The sequence below is a fragment of the Equus caballus genome, chromosome X (assembly GCF_041296265.1).
Source record: "Equus caballus isolate H_3958 breed thoroughbred chromosome X, TB-T2T, whole genome shotgun sequence".
Taxonomy (NCBI): Eukaryota; Metazoa; Chordata; class Mammalia; order Perissodactyla; family Equidae; genus Equus; species Equus caballus.
The window spans coordinates 33,699,530-33,715,797 of record NC_091715.1 but is presented as its reverse complement, the minus strand read 5'-3'; the positions used below and the strand labels follow the sequence as shown (position 1 = coordinate 33,715,797).

The 16,268-nt window shown below is 38.5% G+C and overlaps 1 protein-coding gene across 4 annotated transcripts in view; it reads left to right on the top strand.

Annotated features, from left to right (window-relative positions):
- MED14 (mediator complex subunit 14) overlaps positions 1-16,268 on the top strand; it is a 64,700-nt gene that overhangs the window by 27,094 nt on the left and 21,338 nt on the right. For all 4 annotated transcript variants that reach the window (XM_001489243.7, XM_005614079.4, XM_070256802.1 and 1 more), the window contains exons 14-20: positions 2,420-2,614; positions 3,003-3,137; positions 8,043-8,119; positions 13,595-13,755; positions 13,842-13,988; positions 14,762-14,853; positions 15,963-16,115. In XM_001489243.7, coding sequence (XP_001489293.2) covers positions 2,420-2,614; positions 3,003-3,137; positions 8,043-8,119; positions 13,595-13,755; positions 13,842-13,988; positions 14,762-14,853; positions 15,963-16,115 — 960 coding nt within the window. The remainder of the gene's footprint in view (positions 1-2,419; positions 2,615-3,002; positions 3,138-8,042; positions 8,120-13,594; positions 13,756-13,841; positions 13,989-14,761; positions 14,854-15,962; positions 16,116-16,268) is intronic.

Genomic DNA, 16,268 nt, shown 5'->3' with positions numbered 1-16,268 from the left:
AAAGTTCTGTGTACACCAAGTAGATACTTTTGGCTAAGAATCTAAGATGTTTGAAAAACGTAATTCAGGATTGTTGGTTGAAGGTGATGGGAGTAAACTTTTTTAAGGTTTTGAGTTGTACTTTTTAAAGATATTATCTTTAAGAGTTATCCTGTGTAGCTTGACGTACTTTAAGTGGGGGTTACTTATGTAGACTAGTAAGTCTATCGTTGATGTGAATTTCACTTTTTTCTGAATTTTAAAACACCAGCTATGGACCTAGATTTGACACGTGACAAAGGATTGTTGTTTCAGTTCTCAGCTGCCTGGTTTACATGTGAAATGATGTGCAGAATACTCACATAATAATCAAACCTGTGAGCACACAAAGATCTCTTATACTCAGCCACATACAAAATAAAATGGTGATAATTTATTGTTTTCTGACCTTATTTTGTATCAACAAAAAGCCAGGCTTTGGTTTCAATGATTAGTGATTTATTATATAACAATAATTTGTTTCACGTGACCTAGACGCAAAACTGAATGTATGTTACTCTTCATCCTCACTTAGGGATGACACATTCATATAAGTGGAAAAAACTGCTACCATGAACATTAAGAACAACTGCAGAAAGGCTTGCTGCCTTTGAATGTCATTTAGCCATTCTACTTTTGTCAGCTTTGTTAAGATACAATTTACCTACAGTAAAAATTCAGACGTTTTAGCGTCTGAGTTTTAATAAATGCATACAGTTTTGTAACCTGCATCTCAACAGAACAGATCCATCACCCCCCAAAATTTCCTCATGCTGCCCCTCTATAATCACACCCTCCCCTCAGTCTCAACTAGTGACCGCTGACTTGTTTTCTCTCTCTAGTTTTTGCCTTTCAGTCTAATTTCTTTCACTCAGCATAATGCCTTTGACTTTCATTGATATTGTTGTATATATAATGGTTCATTCCTTTTACTGAGTAAAAGGACCACTGAGTAGTGGTCCATGGTATGGATGTAGCACAGTTCGTTTAACCGGTCTCCTGTTGTAGGACATCTGGGTTGTTTTCAGTTTGGGGCAATTATGAATAAAGCTTCTATAAGCATTTGCATATAGGTGTTTTTGTGAACTTAAATTTTCATTTCTTTTGGATAAGTAATTATGAGTGGGATTGTTGAGTCATATGGTTAAGTGTATGTTTAACTTTAAATAAGAAACCGCCAAATTGTTTTCTAAAGTAGCCAGACCATTTTGCGTTCCTTCCAGTAATACATGAGAGTTCTAGCTGCTCCGCATTCTTGCCAGCACTTGGTGGTGTAATTTTTTTTAAATTCTAGCCATTCTGATAGATGTATAGTGGTATCTTATTACAGTCTTGATTTACACTGCCCTGATGACTAATGATGTTGAATGTGTTTTCATGTGCTTAACTGCCATCCATATATCCTTTGGTGAAGTGTCCGTTTTACTTTCAAGTCGTCTTTTTCCATCAGTGTGACACTTAGAGGTGTTGACCAAAGAATTTCCTGAAGAGAATGGGGGCGGGGAGAGGGAGGCAGGAAGGGAGACAGGAAAGTGTGTGTTGGTTAAGAGCCTTGTCCAGTGGCATTTATTTCTCTCACTAAAGTATTTGGAGGACTTTTCTTAAATTTTAGGCAGACTTTGTAAGCTAGTCTAGTGGGTAAGAGCAAAGTCTGTGGAGCCAGTCTTCTGGGATCAAAGCATGAGTCCATCACTTCTTAGCTCTGAGACCTTGGGCAAGTACCCTGATCTTCTTGTGCCTCAGTCTCCTCATCAGAAAAATGAAGATAATAATCCTGACTTCACAGAGTTATTAGGAGGATTAAATGTGTTAACATCTGTCAAGTTCTTAGGACAGGACATTACACATAGCAAGCTCTATGTCATGTTAACCTATTGTTGATGTTGTTGCTATCCTTATCCTCACATTACCAGATTTTTCATTTGAAAAAATAAGTTTATTTTTATATCCTTCCAAGTATGAGAGAGCTGTCATTTTTCTCTGCCGTCGTAGTGGAATTCTTAAGATGTTTTAATGGTTAAGGGAGACTGCAGGGCAATTTAAAATAGATACCATTCTAGAAGATCTAGTAGAGCTGCTGGACTTCAGCATACAATGTTGTCAGTTTATAAGCTGTGGAATGACTATGAAGAACACCTAATACTGATAGTCTCAATGTCCCATTTGGTATAGTTTATGGTATAGTTTAGTGTTCTTCTTTAGTCTGATCTATTTTTTAGAAAGCAAATTATATATTTACTACAAATGTGGGCTTTTTGGACATCATGATTGATTTGTCCTTGTTTAAAGAAAAAAGACATCTACATTAGATTTATGATTCTGAGCCCTACTTGATATAAGGAGGAAAATATGCAACACTTCTTATTTCTCTGAGTCTCATTTCTGCTTTGGGCCTTGTTAGGTTGTGGAGATGTTGGAGGTTCCAAATAAACCCACACAGCTGTTGTACAAGTACTACTTCATGTCTGTGAATGCCACAGATCGCGAGGACAGCCCCGTCATGGCACTCCTACTGCAGCAGTTCAAGGAGAACGTCCAGGAGGTAGTTTTTCGTACAAAAGCCGGGAAACAGCCTAGAACTGGTACCAAGCGCAAGGTATGATCACATGTGGAAATGACCACAGAATTTGTGTATTAAGTTAACTTTGTTGTGTTCTTTAACCATTTTTAATATGGGAAAGAATTAGATATGATTTTTAAGAGACTGGGCAGCAATAAGGTTTAAGTAACAATTGTCTACATTTTCTTGAAAATGCTTGTCTTGTAATTAATTATATACCATTTTCCACAAGAGAACTTATTAAATACACAATATTTACTACTGTATTTCCAGTGTTTCTGTCAATATTTGCTCAATAAATATTCGTTGAATGAATAGCATTTTTTTTTGTTCACTTTGAGCTTTGTTACAGTAGTTTAACTGCCTTAACTAATTGTACCACATGTACTTTTTTACCCATTTGTGTTCTTTACTTAAATTCTAGTTGTCTGATGACCCATGTCCAGTAGAACCCAAGAAAACCAAACGATCAGGAGAAATGTGTGCCTTCAATAAAATCCTAGCTCACTTTGTCGCTATGTGTGATACAAATATGCCGTTTGTAGGACTTCGGTTGGAGGTAATTGTTGGGAACAATTTTGGGTACTCTAAATGAAAGAGTAATTTTTAAAATGCCTTGCTAAAGCTACATAGGTTCCGTTAGGAGAACCACAATGGTTGTGATCTTGTTTGTTTTGGGAGGGGTAGGGGTGAAATCATAGTATCTCATGGTATACATTTAAAACATGACTTAAATTGTTTTATCTCTCTGAATCCAAATTGTAGGCCTTCTGCTCTTTATGAAAATGGAAAGTAAATTCTTCCCAGTTAAAAAAAAAAAGGACAACTTTTGAGAATTAACATCTGCTTGTATACCTCTTAGTAGGAGCGTTATTTAACTCACTTAGTGATGCTTAGTTGATAAAGGGGTGGCTTAGGTGAAGCCATACATATTGCTTTACACACTAATAAAATTGGGTTCCTTTCTGTCAAGCAGGTCAGAAAGAACATTAAACTAAATTTTTACTTTTGTCACGTGGAAGAAGCAATAGACTTGCAAAATTAATATCTTTCAAGGATACACGGTTGTGATATCCAGCATGATCCCCAAACATGAAACTAAAGGGAGGTAACAGAACCTGTATTTTTATATTTCCAGAAAAGGCTTTGGCCAAGGATCAGCAGCCCTTAAAAGCAATATGCTAAACCTTAATTATTTCCCTCTACTTTAAAGTTTTACTTTTTGTAAGACTCTTCGCCTCTGTAAATTGTTGTGAGTGAAGAAGAGACCTGGAAATGTGGAAGTGGATTATTTCAGTTGAGCTTACGATAGTCTTGGGAAGACTTGTTGAAAACACTTTCATGCTTTAGAGCAGGGATCAGCAAGCTTTTTCTGTAAAGGACCGGATAGGAAGTATTTTAGGTGTTGTGGATTATATGGTCTCTTATTGTAGCTACCCAGATCTGCTGTTGTGGTGTGAACTAGCCATGGTTGATACTTAAACAAATGAGTATAGCTATGTTCCAATAAAACTTTATTTACAAAAACAGGCGGTGGGTTAGATGTGGCCCATGAACTATTATATGCTGACCCCTGCTTTATAGGGCTTCAGGATCTGAAGGCAGAGGATAAGGTGTGAAATTGTGAAGAGCAGCAAGAGCCCAGAGAAATCCAAGCCCAGAAACAGGCACCTAAAATAAAACTCATGTCCTCGATGTCCCAGCTCCTAGAACTGTGAGCTTGATGAATGTCCTCTGTCTGGGTACTGGCCATGGCTCCTAAACTGTACAGTGTCTACGTTTCTTATCTACTTGACCATGTTCTTGGGCTTTTTCATTGTCCATGTGGATTGATTACATGAATGTCATTCAGTTACTACCTTTGCAGTGGGAAGGGAGGCTACATGGTACCCAGGGGCAATGTAATGCTTCTCTCCCCCTTCCCACAGGCTAGAAATTGCAAAAGCTTGTGTCTTTGTAGTGCCCACATAGACTAACACCTATAGACAGACATCTTCTCTCTCCTCCTTCTCTGTCTGTTGCACACATAGGATGTGTAAGAACATTCTGTAGTACAGGCAGACCTCGTTTTATTGCACCTTGCAGATATTGCAGTTTTCTTTACAAATTGAAGATTTATGGCAATCTTGCCTCAAGTAAGTCCATTGGTGCCATTTTTCCAACAGTATTTGCTCGCTTCATATCTCTGTCACATTTTGATAATTCTTGCAATATTTCAAACTCTTTCATCATTATTATATTTGTTATGGTTATCAGTGGTCTTTGATGTTACTATTGTAATTGTTTTGGGGCACCACCAACCACACCCATGTAAGATGGTGAACTTAATAAATGTTGTGTGTGTTCTGACTGTTCCACCGATGGGCATCTCTCTCCCTCTCCTCAGGCCTCCCTATTTCCTGAGACACAGTGATACTGAAATTAGGCCAATTAATAACCCCACAATGGTCCCTCTAAGTAGTGTTCAAGTGAAAGGAAGAGTTGCAAGTCTCTCACTTTAAATCAAAAGCTAGAAATGATTAAGCTTAGTGAGGAAGGCATATCAAAAGCTGAAATAGGCCAAAAACCAGGCCTCTTGAGTCAAACAGCCAAGTTGTGAATGTAAAGGAAAAGTTCTTAAAGGAAATTAAAAGTGCTACTCCAGTGAACAGACGAATGATAAGAAAGTGAAACAGCCTTATTGCTGATATGGAGGAAGTGTTAGTGCTCTGAATAGAAGATCAACCAGCCACAACATTCTCCTAAGACAAAGTCTAATCCAGAGCAAGGCCCTAACTCTCTTCATGTCTGAGAAGGCTGAGAGAGGTGAGGAAGCTACAGAAGAGAAGTTTGAAGCTAGCAGAAGTTGGTTCATGAGGTTTAAGGAAAGAAGCCGTCTCCGTGATATGAAAGTGCAAGGGGAAGCAGCAAGTGCTGCTGTAGAAGCTGCAGCAAGTTTCCAGAAGATCTAGCTGAGATGATTAATGAGGGTGACTACACTAAAAAACAGATTTTCAGTATAGACAAAACAGCCTTCCATTGGAAGAAGATGTCATCTAGGACTTTCATAGCTAGAGAGGAGAAGTCAATGCCTGAGGACAGACTGACTCTCTTGTTAGGGGTTAATGCAGCTGGTGACTTTAAGTTGAAGCCAGTGTTCATTTACCATCCTGAAAACCCTAGGGCCCTTAAGAATTACGCCAAATCTACTCTGCCTGTGCTCTATAAATCGAACCACAAAGCCTGGATGACACCACGTCTTTTACAGCATGGTTTACTGAATGTTTTAAGCCCACTGTTGAGACCTCTGGCTCAGAAAAGATTTTTTACAAAATATGACTGCTCTTTGACAATGCACGTGGTCACCCAAGAGCGCTGATGGAGATGTGCAACGAGATGAATGTTGTTTTCAGGCCTGCTAACACCACATCCATTCTGCAGCCCATGGGTCAAAAAGTAATTTCAACTTTGAAGTTGTATTATTTAAGAAATAGATTTTATAAGGCTATAGCTGCCAAAGATAGTGATTCCTTTGTTGGCTCTGGGCAAAGTAAATTGAAAACTTTCTGGAAAGGATTCATCACTCTAGATGCCGTTAAGAACATTTGTGATTCATAGATCAAAATATCAACATTAACAGGAGTTTGGAAGAAATTGATTGCAACCCTGATGGATGACTTTGAGGGGTTCAAGACTTCAGTGAAGGAAGTGCGTGCAGATGTGGTGGAAACAGCAAGAGAACTAGAAGTAGAAGTGCAGCCTGAAGATGGGACTGAATTGCTGCCATCTCATGATCAAACTTTACGGGGGAGGAGTTGCTTCTTATGGGTGAGCAGAGAAGGTGGTTTCTTGACATGGAATCCACTCTTGGTGAAGATGCCGTGAAGATTGTTGAAATGACAACAAAGGATTTAGAATATTACGTACACTCAGTTGATAAAGCAGCAGGAAGGTTTGAGAGGATTGACTCCAGTTTTGAAAGAAGTTCTACTGTGGGTAAAATGCTATCAAACAGCATCATATGCTACAGAGAAATTGTTGGTGGAAGGAAGAGTCAATCAATGTGGCAGACTTCGTTGTTGTCTTATTTTAAGAAATTGCCACAGCCACCCCAACTTTAGCAACCATCACCCTGATCAGTCAGCAGCCATCAACATCAAGGCACAACTCTCCACCAGCAAAAAGATTACAACTCACTGAAGGCTCAGATAATGGTTAGCAATAGAGTATTTTTTAATTAAGGTATGTACATTGTTTTTTTAGACATAATGTTATTGTATACTTACTGGACTACAATATAGTGTAAAGAGAACTTTTATATGCACTAGGAAACCAAAAAATTCATGTGACTCACTTTATTGCAATATTCACTTTACTACGGTGGTCTGGAACCGAACCCGCAATGTCTCCGAGGTATGCCTGTGCTGTATTGAACTCAATCAAGCTCTTAAAAACTAACCACCTTTTCCTTCTCTCAATGAAAAAGGCATGTTAAAGACAACAGCAAGCACATTGTCTGCTTAAAGTAATTTATAGTGAGACGTGAGTAACCAAATTTAATCTTACCAGGGATCTTTATATCTCTGATCCATAGAATGGAGGTAGTACTTTTGAGCCCTCCCACGCTTCGCTGCCTTTGAATTTGAACCCCTACTGCCTATTTGATTAGCAGCTATTTTCCCAAATCTTTGCTCTTCCCAGACCCAAAAAGCAGGGCTCAGTCAAATACTTAGGGTTGCCTTAAATCCTGTCTGGAATAAGGTAGGTGTAAATAAATAGTCTGCCGTAGAAGACCTGGGAATATCTGCCAAAGGCAAGCAGTTCTTTGGTAGATCAAGTGACTTGCTGTCATACCTAAATAATCTGTAGTTCCACTGGTAGGGTCTGAGGCGCTATGCCTGCATTCATCTTTTTAACTCACTTTCTGAATCCTTCAATTGGGTAAGATACCTTATTGGATAAATGAATAAGTCAGGAATCCCTTCTTCTTTGGTTTCATGCAGGAAATAGTTTAATTGTTAAAAATAGAAATGTATTCCAGAAAAGTTAGAAACTAAAAAATACTGTTTGTGATTAAAAGTGAGATATGAGCGACTCAAACTTTGTTTTGAACAAATATAATGGAATTACACAAGAAAACCAATCTTATTTTACAGTTGCATCATTTAGAACCACCAGAATTGATTCTGACTACTTTTGGCTTGATATAAAATTTAGGTAAATTCTCCTGAACTTTGAATATTTGCCACCTGTGGAGGTGTTTTGTTAACTAGAAGCTCTAGGTCATCTTTGATTTTCACTGGACTTTATGTAGTTTCCCAGGAAATCAAATGATGTGAGACAATGCTCATGACTAATATGTTGTAACTTTGGGACACAGTGGCCCTAGAACAGATGCCATGAGAATAGAGACAGTAGTACTTAGAAAAGGTAATTTCCTTTGTAAAATTGGTGGTCTGGTATAACCGTACTTTTCTCTTTCCAGTTGTCCAATCTGGAGATTCCACATCAAGGGGTGCAAATGGAAGGTGATGGCTTCAGCCACGCAATTCGCTTATTGAAGTAAGTCCCTGTCGTGTGTCTCACTTGGCGCTAGACACATTGCAGCCAGACTGCCAGAGCTAATCCTCTCCTTTCATGAGACAGCATAAAGCAGAGTTCAGAACCTGTGGATGTCACAGATTTCTGCATAGCATTTCTAAGATCTGGGGGAGAATTCTCTTTCACCTGCTGAGTGGAGATCCAGCGCCACTTGGTATTTTAGGATGTCTTTCCTCTGTATTTCATTCATTCCTCAGATGTTTACTCAGTACAACTATGTATCAGGCTTGAATTCTGATGGGGCCCTTCAGGATGCCAGGGGTTCACATAGCAGGGAGTTCTGGGCTAGTTCGAAAGTCAGGAAGGTTATCCCTAGGGAAGTACCAATTGTACTCTGACTGAAGGATACGTGAAAATTTACCAGAGGAGAGGGAGCTAGGGTGGGAGTGGGCCGTTCTAACCAGAAGGGGTAACTACTAATGTGAAGGTTTGGAGGTGAGAGAATGCTCGCCATCCTGGAACTGAAAGAAGTTCACCATGGCAGGAATTGGGTGAGATGAGGCCAGAGATGTAAGTAGGAAGGGGTCAGATCCGCTAGGGCTTTGTAAGTGTCCTTAAGAAATTTAGACTTTATCCTAATGGTGATAAGAAGCCATCAGATGATTTTAAGTGGAAACTGACATCATTAGATAGGTGTTTTGAAAGCTCACTCTGATAGCAATATAGAGAATAAATTGGAGGGGAACAAGACTGAAGTAGCAAGGCTGGTTGCTGAAATGGTTCACACCAGAGTTGTTGGTAGCTTAGACCAGAGAAGGTTCCACAAGGACTTAGGGGATGAAATATTCAAGGGTTGGTGATTAGATTGATGTCGAAGGTAAGAAAGAGGAGACTCAGGTAGCAGAGATGACTCTGTTTTATCTTGGGCAAATGATGGATGATTGTGGTGTTTTCTGAGATAAGGGACATTGAATGTGAGTTTGAAGGGGCTTTGCTAAGTTTGGGGTGCCTAGACATCCGTTTGGGAAGACAAGGATGTGTCTCAAGCTCAGGTGACAGGTCTGGGCAGGAGAAATAGATGAATCATTACCAAGGTGGTAGTAATTGAGCTGGGATAGTAAATTAGATGACGAGGAAAGAGGAGACAGAGGGTTTGCTTCTAAACAGATAGAGGACAAGGGGTCAAAGAATGCTTAGGAGGAAAGCTAACACAGTCTGTGTGCTATATGAGGTGACCAGGATGGACTTGCAAAGCTAGCATGCCGTTTAAGAGAGAAACCTTTCTCTCTTTTTGGCATTTGCATTATTTCTTAGATGGTACTTAATAACATAAATCATATAAGCATTTTTTATTTATCAAGAATGGCAGCTCTGCAGTTCGAGCCAGTGGGGCTTTAATTTTTGCTACTTGGGAATCAGTTTGTTTCTGTGGAAAATGGGAAGGAATGGCAAATAGCGTGCACTCCACCCCTGTGTCATGGTGCTCACTTTAGAGAAAGAGTTGAAGAGCTAGAATAGCTTCCCCTCCTTGCTATCTTAAAACCGTCTCTACCGAAAGTTTTCAGGAGAGCAGGTCTTAGAATGGAAATCAATAGGAAAATGTAATACTTTTCATTTAATTGCCTTTGGTTTTGAATTACTTCTGCCTAAGGGTTTTTTTCCTCACTCTTCTTGGCAACTGCGGATAACTAGATGATGTTAACATTTGTGTTCTATTCTTTAGTTATATTTTTCATGTTTTGCAAGAGTTTTAAAATATCTTGCTATCAGCATTTTTATGAAAGAAATTTCAGTCCCCTTTCTTCTTGAACTCAAGAGAACTCATAATAATTCTACCTAGGAAGGAAGCACTTCATATTTTTTAGTTTCATTTTACAGTAATTTTTAAGAAAGTCTTTACTATATCCTGGCTATTGTTTTCTTTATTTAAAACTTAAAAGGAGGGGCTGGCCTGCTGGTGTAGTAGTTAAATTCATGTGCTTTGCTTCGGCAGCCTGGGGTTCGTGGGTTCGGATCCTGGGCACAGACCTACACTCCGCTCATTAAGCCATGCTGTGGCAGCATCCCACGTACAAAATAGAAGTAGACTGGCACAGATGTTAGCTCAGCGACAATCTCCCTTACCAAAAAAAAAAAAAAAAGCTTAAAAGGAAAATATATAGAAATGGATACATTAAAGATATCTGTTTGTCTGGTACATGCTGTCCATTATGGGGGTAAAGTATAGAAATGAAGAAGGAAAAAGTAAATGATAAATATCTAACCATGATTTTATTAAATTAAAAATCTGGCATAGATCTAATTAGTAGATAGTTGCTTTAATGCATTTAATATTCAGAAACTCTTCTATTTGAAAGATTTTATTTTTCCTTTTTCTCCCAAAGTCCCCGGGCACATAGTTGTGTACTTTTAGTTGTGGGTCCTTCTAGTTGTGGCATGTGGGATGCCACCTCAGCGTGGCCTGATGAGTGGTGCCATGTCCACGCCCAGGATCCGAACCGGCGAAACCCTGGGCTGCCACAGTGGAGCACGCAAACTTAACCACTCAGCCACGGGGCTGGCCCCCAGAAACTTCTTTTAAAAGCTTTTAGTCCTAGATGAGCATATAAGTTGATACTTCAAAACTTTAAAATTGAGCACATTTTTGTTCTCTTTGCTAAAAATCTGTTCTGTTCTTGTTCAACTTATCTCCTTGAGACTATTGAGCAGGCCTCCTTGCTGTGTCTCCTGGTAAACACCTTAGATTGCTGAGGTTCGTGGACCGGTGCCTTGTGCAGATTCACAAGGGCCTGGACCCACCAGCACAAACGAAACAAGTCTCAAGAGCAGCATGCTCACACTGCCTAGTCTGGAGCTCTTGAGCAGACTTCCCACCTTCTCTTGAACTAACATTACAGTGATGGGTGGTGGTGCTGGTCCTCTAGCCACACCCAGGAGGTTTTTTCATCTTGTCCATTGCGTTTCTTTGCCTCTTGTAGCTTATGCAATTAATGCATAGGCACAGCTCTTTTTGCAGGTTGTGTGACTCACCTTGTGTCAGTTGTGTGACTTAGTCCTTCTGCATCTGCATGTGCAACTTTTATAAAACCCTCTTCACTTTCCTTGCAGGCACAGATGCGCTTCTTTTACTAGCACTTTCAGTGATCGCCCCACTTTTGCACCACCTGGACATAATGTGGTTACTGATGTTTGTAAAACCTCTCAGCATGAAACTGACACACAGCACATGGCAGCCAAAAAAGGAGCAGTGCTTACACACATCTGCCCTAGAAGACCAAAGCCTAGTTCCTAAATTTGTTCAGTACTCAGAATTATAGGAGAAAAATCAGTCAGGAGTAGCTGTTCAGATCAAAAATCTTTTTTGAATTGGTAGAAATTTTCAGATAAGGTTCTTAATTTTATTTTCCTCAGCTCTTAATTTTTGGCAAATATAATACTATTTTGCATTTGTAACAATTTTGTCTGATTTCTGTTTGGGCAACCTTTTGTTTTTTCCCCTCACGTGATCATGCGGGGAAGATTAAAGTTACAATTGTAGTTTATTTTTATTCTCTCTGTTACATTTATAACCTTAAAAGCAAGTAAATATTTTGCAGGTTTCTTGAAGAAGAGCCAATTATATCTGTATCATAGATTAAGACAGTGACATAGAATGCATTTTCAGGGTCGTGTTGTCCCTGACAGCATAAATTGAAAGGAGTCTTACTTGTACCTTGGTTCTTACTTGAAAACATGCTGGCTGGCTTCTGTGTGTGCATTTTCTGACCAGATAAATTTCATGGAACACCTATTTTAAAGAAGATAGTGTACTGCATTTTTATTTTCAAAGTCAAGATTTAAAAATCTATCTGAATTGGCTGCTTTGTAACTCCTATGGGTCAGGCTTATGTTTTGAGGGGTAGGGGCAGGCAGAAGTCCTCAGGATACCAATCAAGTTGAGAAGCATATATGCAGTGTATATGAGTTCTATAATAATTACCCCAAATAACATTGGACGAAATCTTTCTGGTAGTGATAAAAAGTATGTAGTATAAAAGATTTAACTTTTGACAAACTTAACTTGTACATTTAAGAGGAGCTGTGGTGGAATTTTTAATTAATTGAGAAAATTTCAGAACTACATTATTTCTGTTTTTATGCAACTTGTATAGCTTTCTTCCTTCCCCCCTACAAATTTTGTTTTTACCGTCCGCAGTCTCTGTCTCTTTTTTGCTCTCTGAAGTGTTTTATTCTAGGTCAGTGGTTCTCATTCCCAGGGCGATTTTGCCCTCCAGGGGACATTTGGCAATGTTTGGAGATACTTTTGGTTATTATCAACTGAGAAGAGCGGGTGGGAGGTGCTACTGGTGTCTAGTAGGTAGAAACCAGGGCTGCACATAACAGAGCCCCACAACAAAGATTTATCCAGCCCAAAATGTCAATATTGCCAAGATTGAGGTGGTGTTGCCTTCTGAATAAGAGGACTGAACCAAGATGCCGTATTTCCAATTATATTTGTTTTTTGCCTTAGATATTGATGATAATTATACCGAGTCTGAGAATTAACCCATCTTCCCTATGAGTTAAAGCATAACATGTAATTAAATAATCTGTTATCTCATTATTTCATCCATTACTGAAATAACTCATTAACAGCTAAAACATATCACCTCATAACATTTTACGACAAATAAGATAGTCCATAAAGCTGCAAAAGGAAAATGGATAGGTAGGTATTTTAAAACACCAAAGCTAATACATTCCTTTTTACATGTGATAGATATAAGTGACAATATATATGTTAAATGAGTTAATACATGTAAAACTCCATCACAATGCGGAGTTTGTCTATCTACAGAGGAGGAGGAAGGGGGCCCAATGAACCTGGAATCTTATCATGGCAGTTAGTGATCAAGACTTGGTTTTACTGCCAGGAGGAGCTAACATATATGAGTACCTGCTATAGCAGCCACCATAAGCACTCTATATGTGTTTTGCCATTTTAAAATCAGTGACTCATAAGGTAATTATTTATTTTCATTTCATAGTTGGGAAACTGAAATTGAGAGAGGTTAAATGTGGCTGAATCAGAATGAGAGTGCAGGTCTTTGGCTCCAAAGCTCCTGTTCTTTTTACTATATCATCCCGCCATTGAAAAGTGGTTTTACAAGGTTTTTGTTCCCCTTAGCTTTTCTTAAGGATGTTCTAGGTAGATTTTGTAGAAAGTCAATATCCTTGATTTTCATTCTGAAGAACTGTAGTCTTTTCTCATAAAAAGATTAAGGATGAAGACAAACATAAAGTGAGAGTCCTAATCCATGTTTTTGTGAATGGGAATGGGTTAAATGCTATTAATTGCTGTGAATTGCCATGAATTGCCTCCTTCCTTTGCAGAAGGTGCCTAGTAGTGGAATTTGAACTGAACCTCTAACATGATACCCTGCCTGTCATTGTGTGGATTGTGCTTTTGTCTTTCTTGATGTGAAGTATACTTTATATGCTGTCTTTCATCACCAGAATTCCTCCCTGTAAGGGTGTAAATGAGGAAACCCAAAAGGCTCTGGACCGCTCTCTCCTCGATTGCACTTTCCGATTACAAGGTAGAAATAACCGCACGTGGGTGGCAGAGTTAGTGTTTGCAAATTGTCCACTTAATGGCACTTCTACCAGGGAGCAAGGTGAGATGATTCACACACTTTGTCTTTGCGTATTTCTGGATTTTTTCAGTATTGATTGCTATTAATCTTTTCTTTTAATCCTGTAGGACCATCCCGGCATGTTTATCTGACATATGAAAACCTGTTATCTGAACCTGTTGGTGGTCGAAAAGTGGTTGAAATGTTCCTTAATGACTGGAATAGCATTGCACGATTGTATGAGTGTGTATTGGAATTTGCACGTTCTCTACCAGGTACATGTGATAATCTTCCTTTGGGGGTAGAAAAAGCCCCCCCTCCTGTTTTAGCTGTAAAAGTAAAGTATGCACATTATAAAAAAAAAAAAATTCAAAAGTATATCTAATGTTGGGGCAGCCCCAGTGGTCTAGTAGTTAGCTTCATTGTGCTCCTCTTTAGCAGCCCAGGTGCACTTCTTGGGCACAGACCTGCACCGCTCTGTTAGCAGCCATGCTGTGCTGGCAGCCCACATACTAAAAAATAGAGGAAGGTTGGCATGCATGTTAGCTCAGGGCAAATCTTCCTCAGCAAAAAAAAAAAAAAAAAAAGTATATCTAATGAAAAATAAGTTTCCCTTTACCTTAAACTTCCATTTCCTTCCCCCAGAGACAATCACTGTTAAGTTTCTTAAATCCAGAAATTTTTATACATCGGTATGCCATATTATAATACTAGTCAGTACTTATTGAGAATTTACTATGTGCCATACAATGTAATAAACACAGTGCTTGTGTTAACTCATTTAATCCTCACAATCACCCTGTGAGGTAGGGTATTTTATTCTTCCACATTGTACAAATGAAGAAAACAATTCACAGAGACAAATCTCCCCATCCCTGCTCTGGCCCCCTTTTTTAGAAATGAAAGCCTGCTATCTATCTTTCTAAAGCACGTATTTAGAGACCTTTCTATCTAGGCATATAGTATTACCAAAATGTCCTCTTTTTCAAATATATATTTTAAAATTCTGCATGTATAATTTTAATCTCCTTTTTTCCTTTCTGTTTAGATATACCTGCTCATCTAAATATTTTCTCAGAAGTTCGTGTTTATAATTACCGAAAACTTATCTTGTGTTATGGAACCACCAAGGGAAGCTCAGTAAGTCTATGAATTAATTTAAACTGTAATTCCTCGCATAAATCTTTTAAAAATAAAGAATTCACAAATTATGAAAACTGCCTTGAAATAATTAAAGGATCAAGTAAAAATTAGGGATAAAATAGTAAATTTTGAATACTTTGTCAATATAAATATTGTATACTATAATGCTTAACTCTTTAAAATTGAAAACAAAAACAGTACCCTCTTTGATGGGGTCTATAATCTTAAAAGTTTTGGAGAAGAAAACATATTTTTGGTGTTTGTATTTGTTTTTTCACTGATTTCACATCTGCTTATTTAGCAATGTAATTACTGTACTGAAGATCATGTATGTTGGACAGTATGATATATCTATGCTTTTGGTTACATGATTGTTAACATTGCTTGGTCCTGTCTTAATCTTAAAGGTATTCCCCACAATCCATGGTTCCTTATTTTTCCTCTACCCCATATGTAAAGCCCTAGAAATTTCATATAAAAATTCAGCCCCCTGGCTTCTCTCTGGACTCTTCCACATCAAGTTATATCAGAAATTACTCAAGGGGCCGGCCAGGGCCGAGTGGTTAAAGTTCCATGTGCTCTGCTTCTGTGGCCTGGGTTTGCAGGTTCGGGTCCCGGCTGTGAACTGACTCCACTTGTTGGCCATGCTGTGGAGGTGTCTCAAATGCAAAATAGGAAGATTGGCACAGATGTTAGCTCAGGGCGAATCTTCCTCAGAAAGAGAAATGACTCAGCTGTTTTAAAATCTATTAACTGAAGGTGTCTGTGTTGGGGGCAGCTTCCTTTCCCTTTGTGACAGTGCTCACCAAGAGAGTAACTCTTCAGTTCAAGAGAAAAATGAAAAATAAGAAACACCAATGATAATTTTCAAATAAAGTTTAATCAAAATTTTGTCTTTAGCGTCTTCTCTGTTTTACTTACTAGAATGTACTGGTCCATAGTAACAGCATATCTAGAGTTTGCAGAGTCCAGCCTTATTAGTTGCTTTCAGAAAAGACCTCGTTTAGATCTTTGACATTTTACCTTACTGTTTAAACATTATTTTTTTCTTCTACTTGAATCTGTTATGTTCTGAGTTTCTGAAACATGTAATCTCTTTGATTTAGATTAGTATCCAATGGAATTCTATACATCAGAAATTTCACATTTCTTTGGGAACTGTTGGCCCAAACTCAGGTTGCAGTAACTGTCACAATACCATTCTCCATCAGCTTCAAGAAATGTTCAACAAAACACCAAATGTGGTTCAGTTATTACAGGTAATTAAGTTTATTTTCTGTTTAAAAATAAGTCTCGGTCAGTGTTCCTGTCTCATGTAAAACTCCTTAAAAACTCGTGTTCTTGTCTTTAATGACGAGGATGAGAGCCTTTGTGTTTTATATCTTGCACTCTTTTTTGGAGAATTTTCTTTG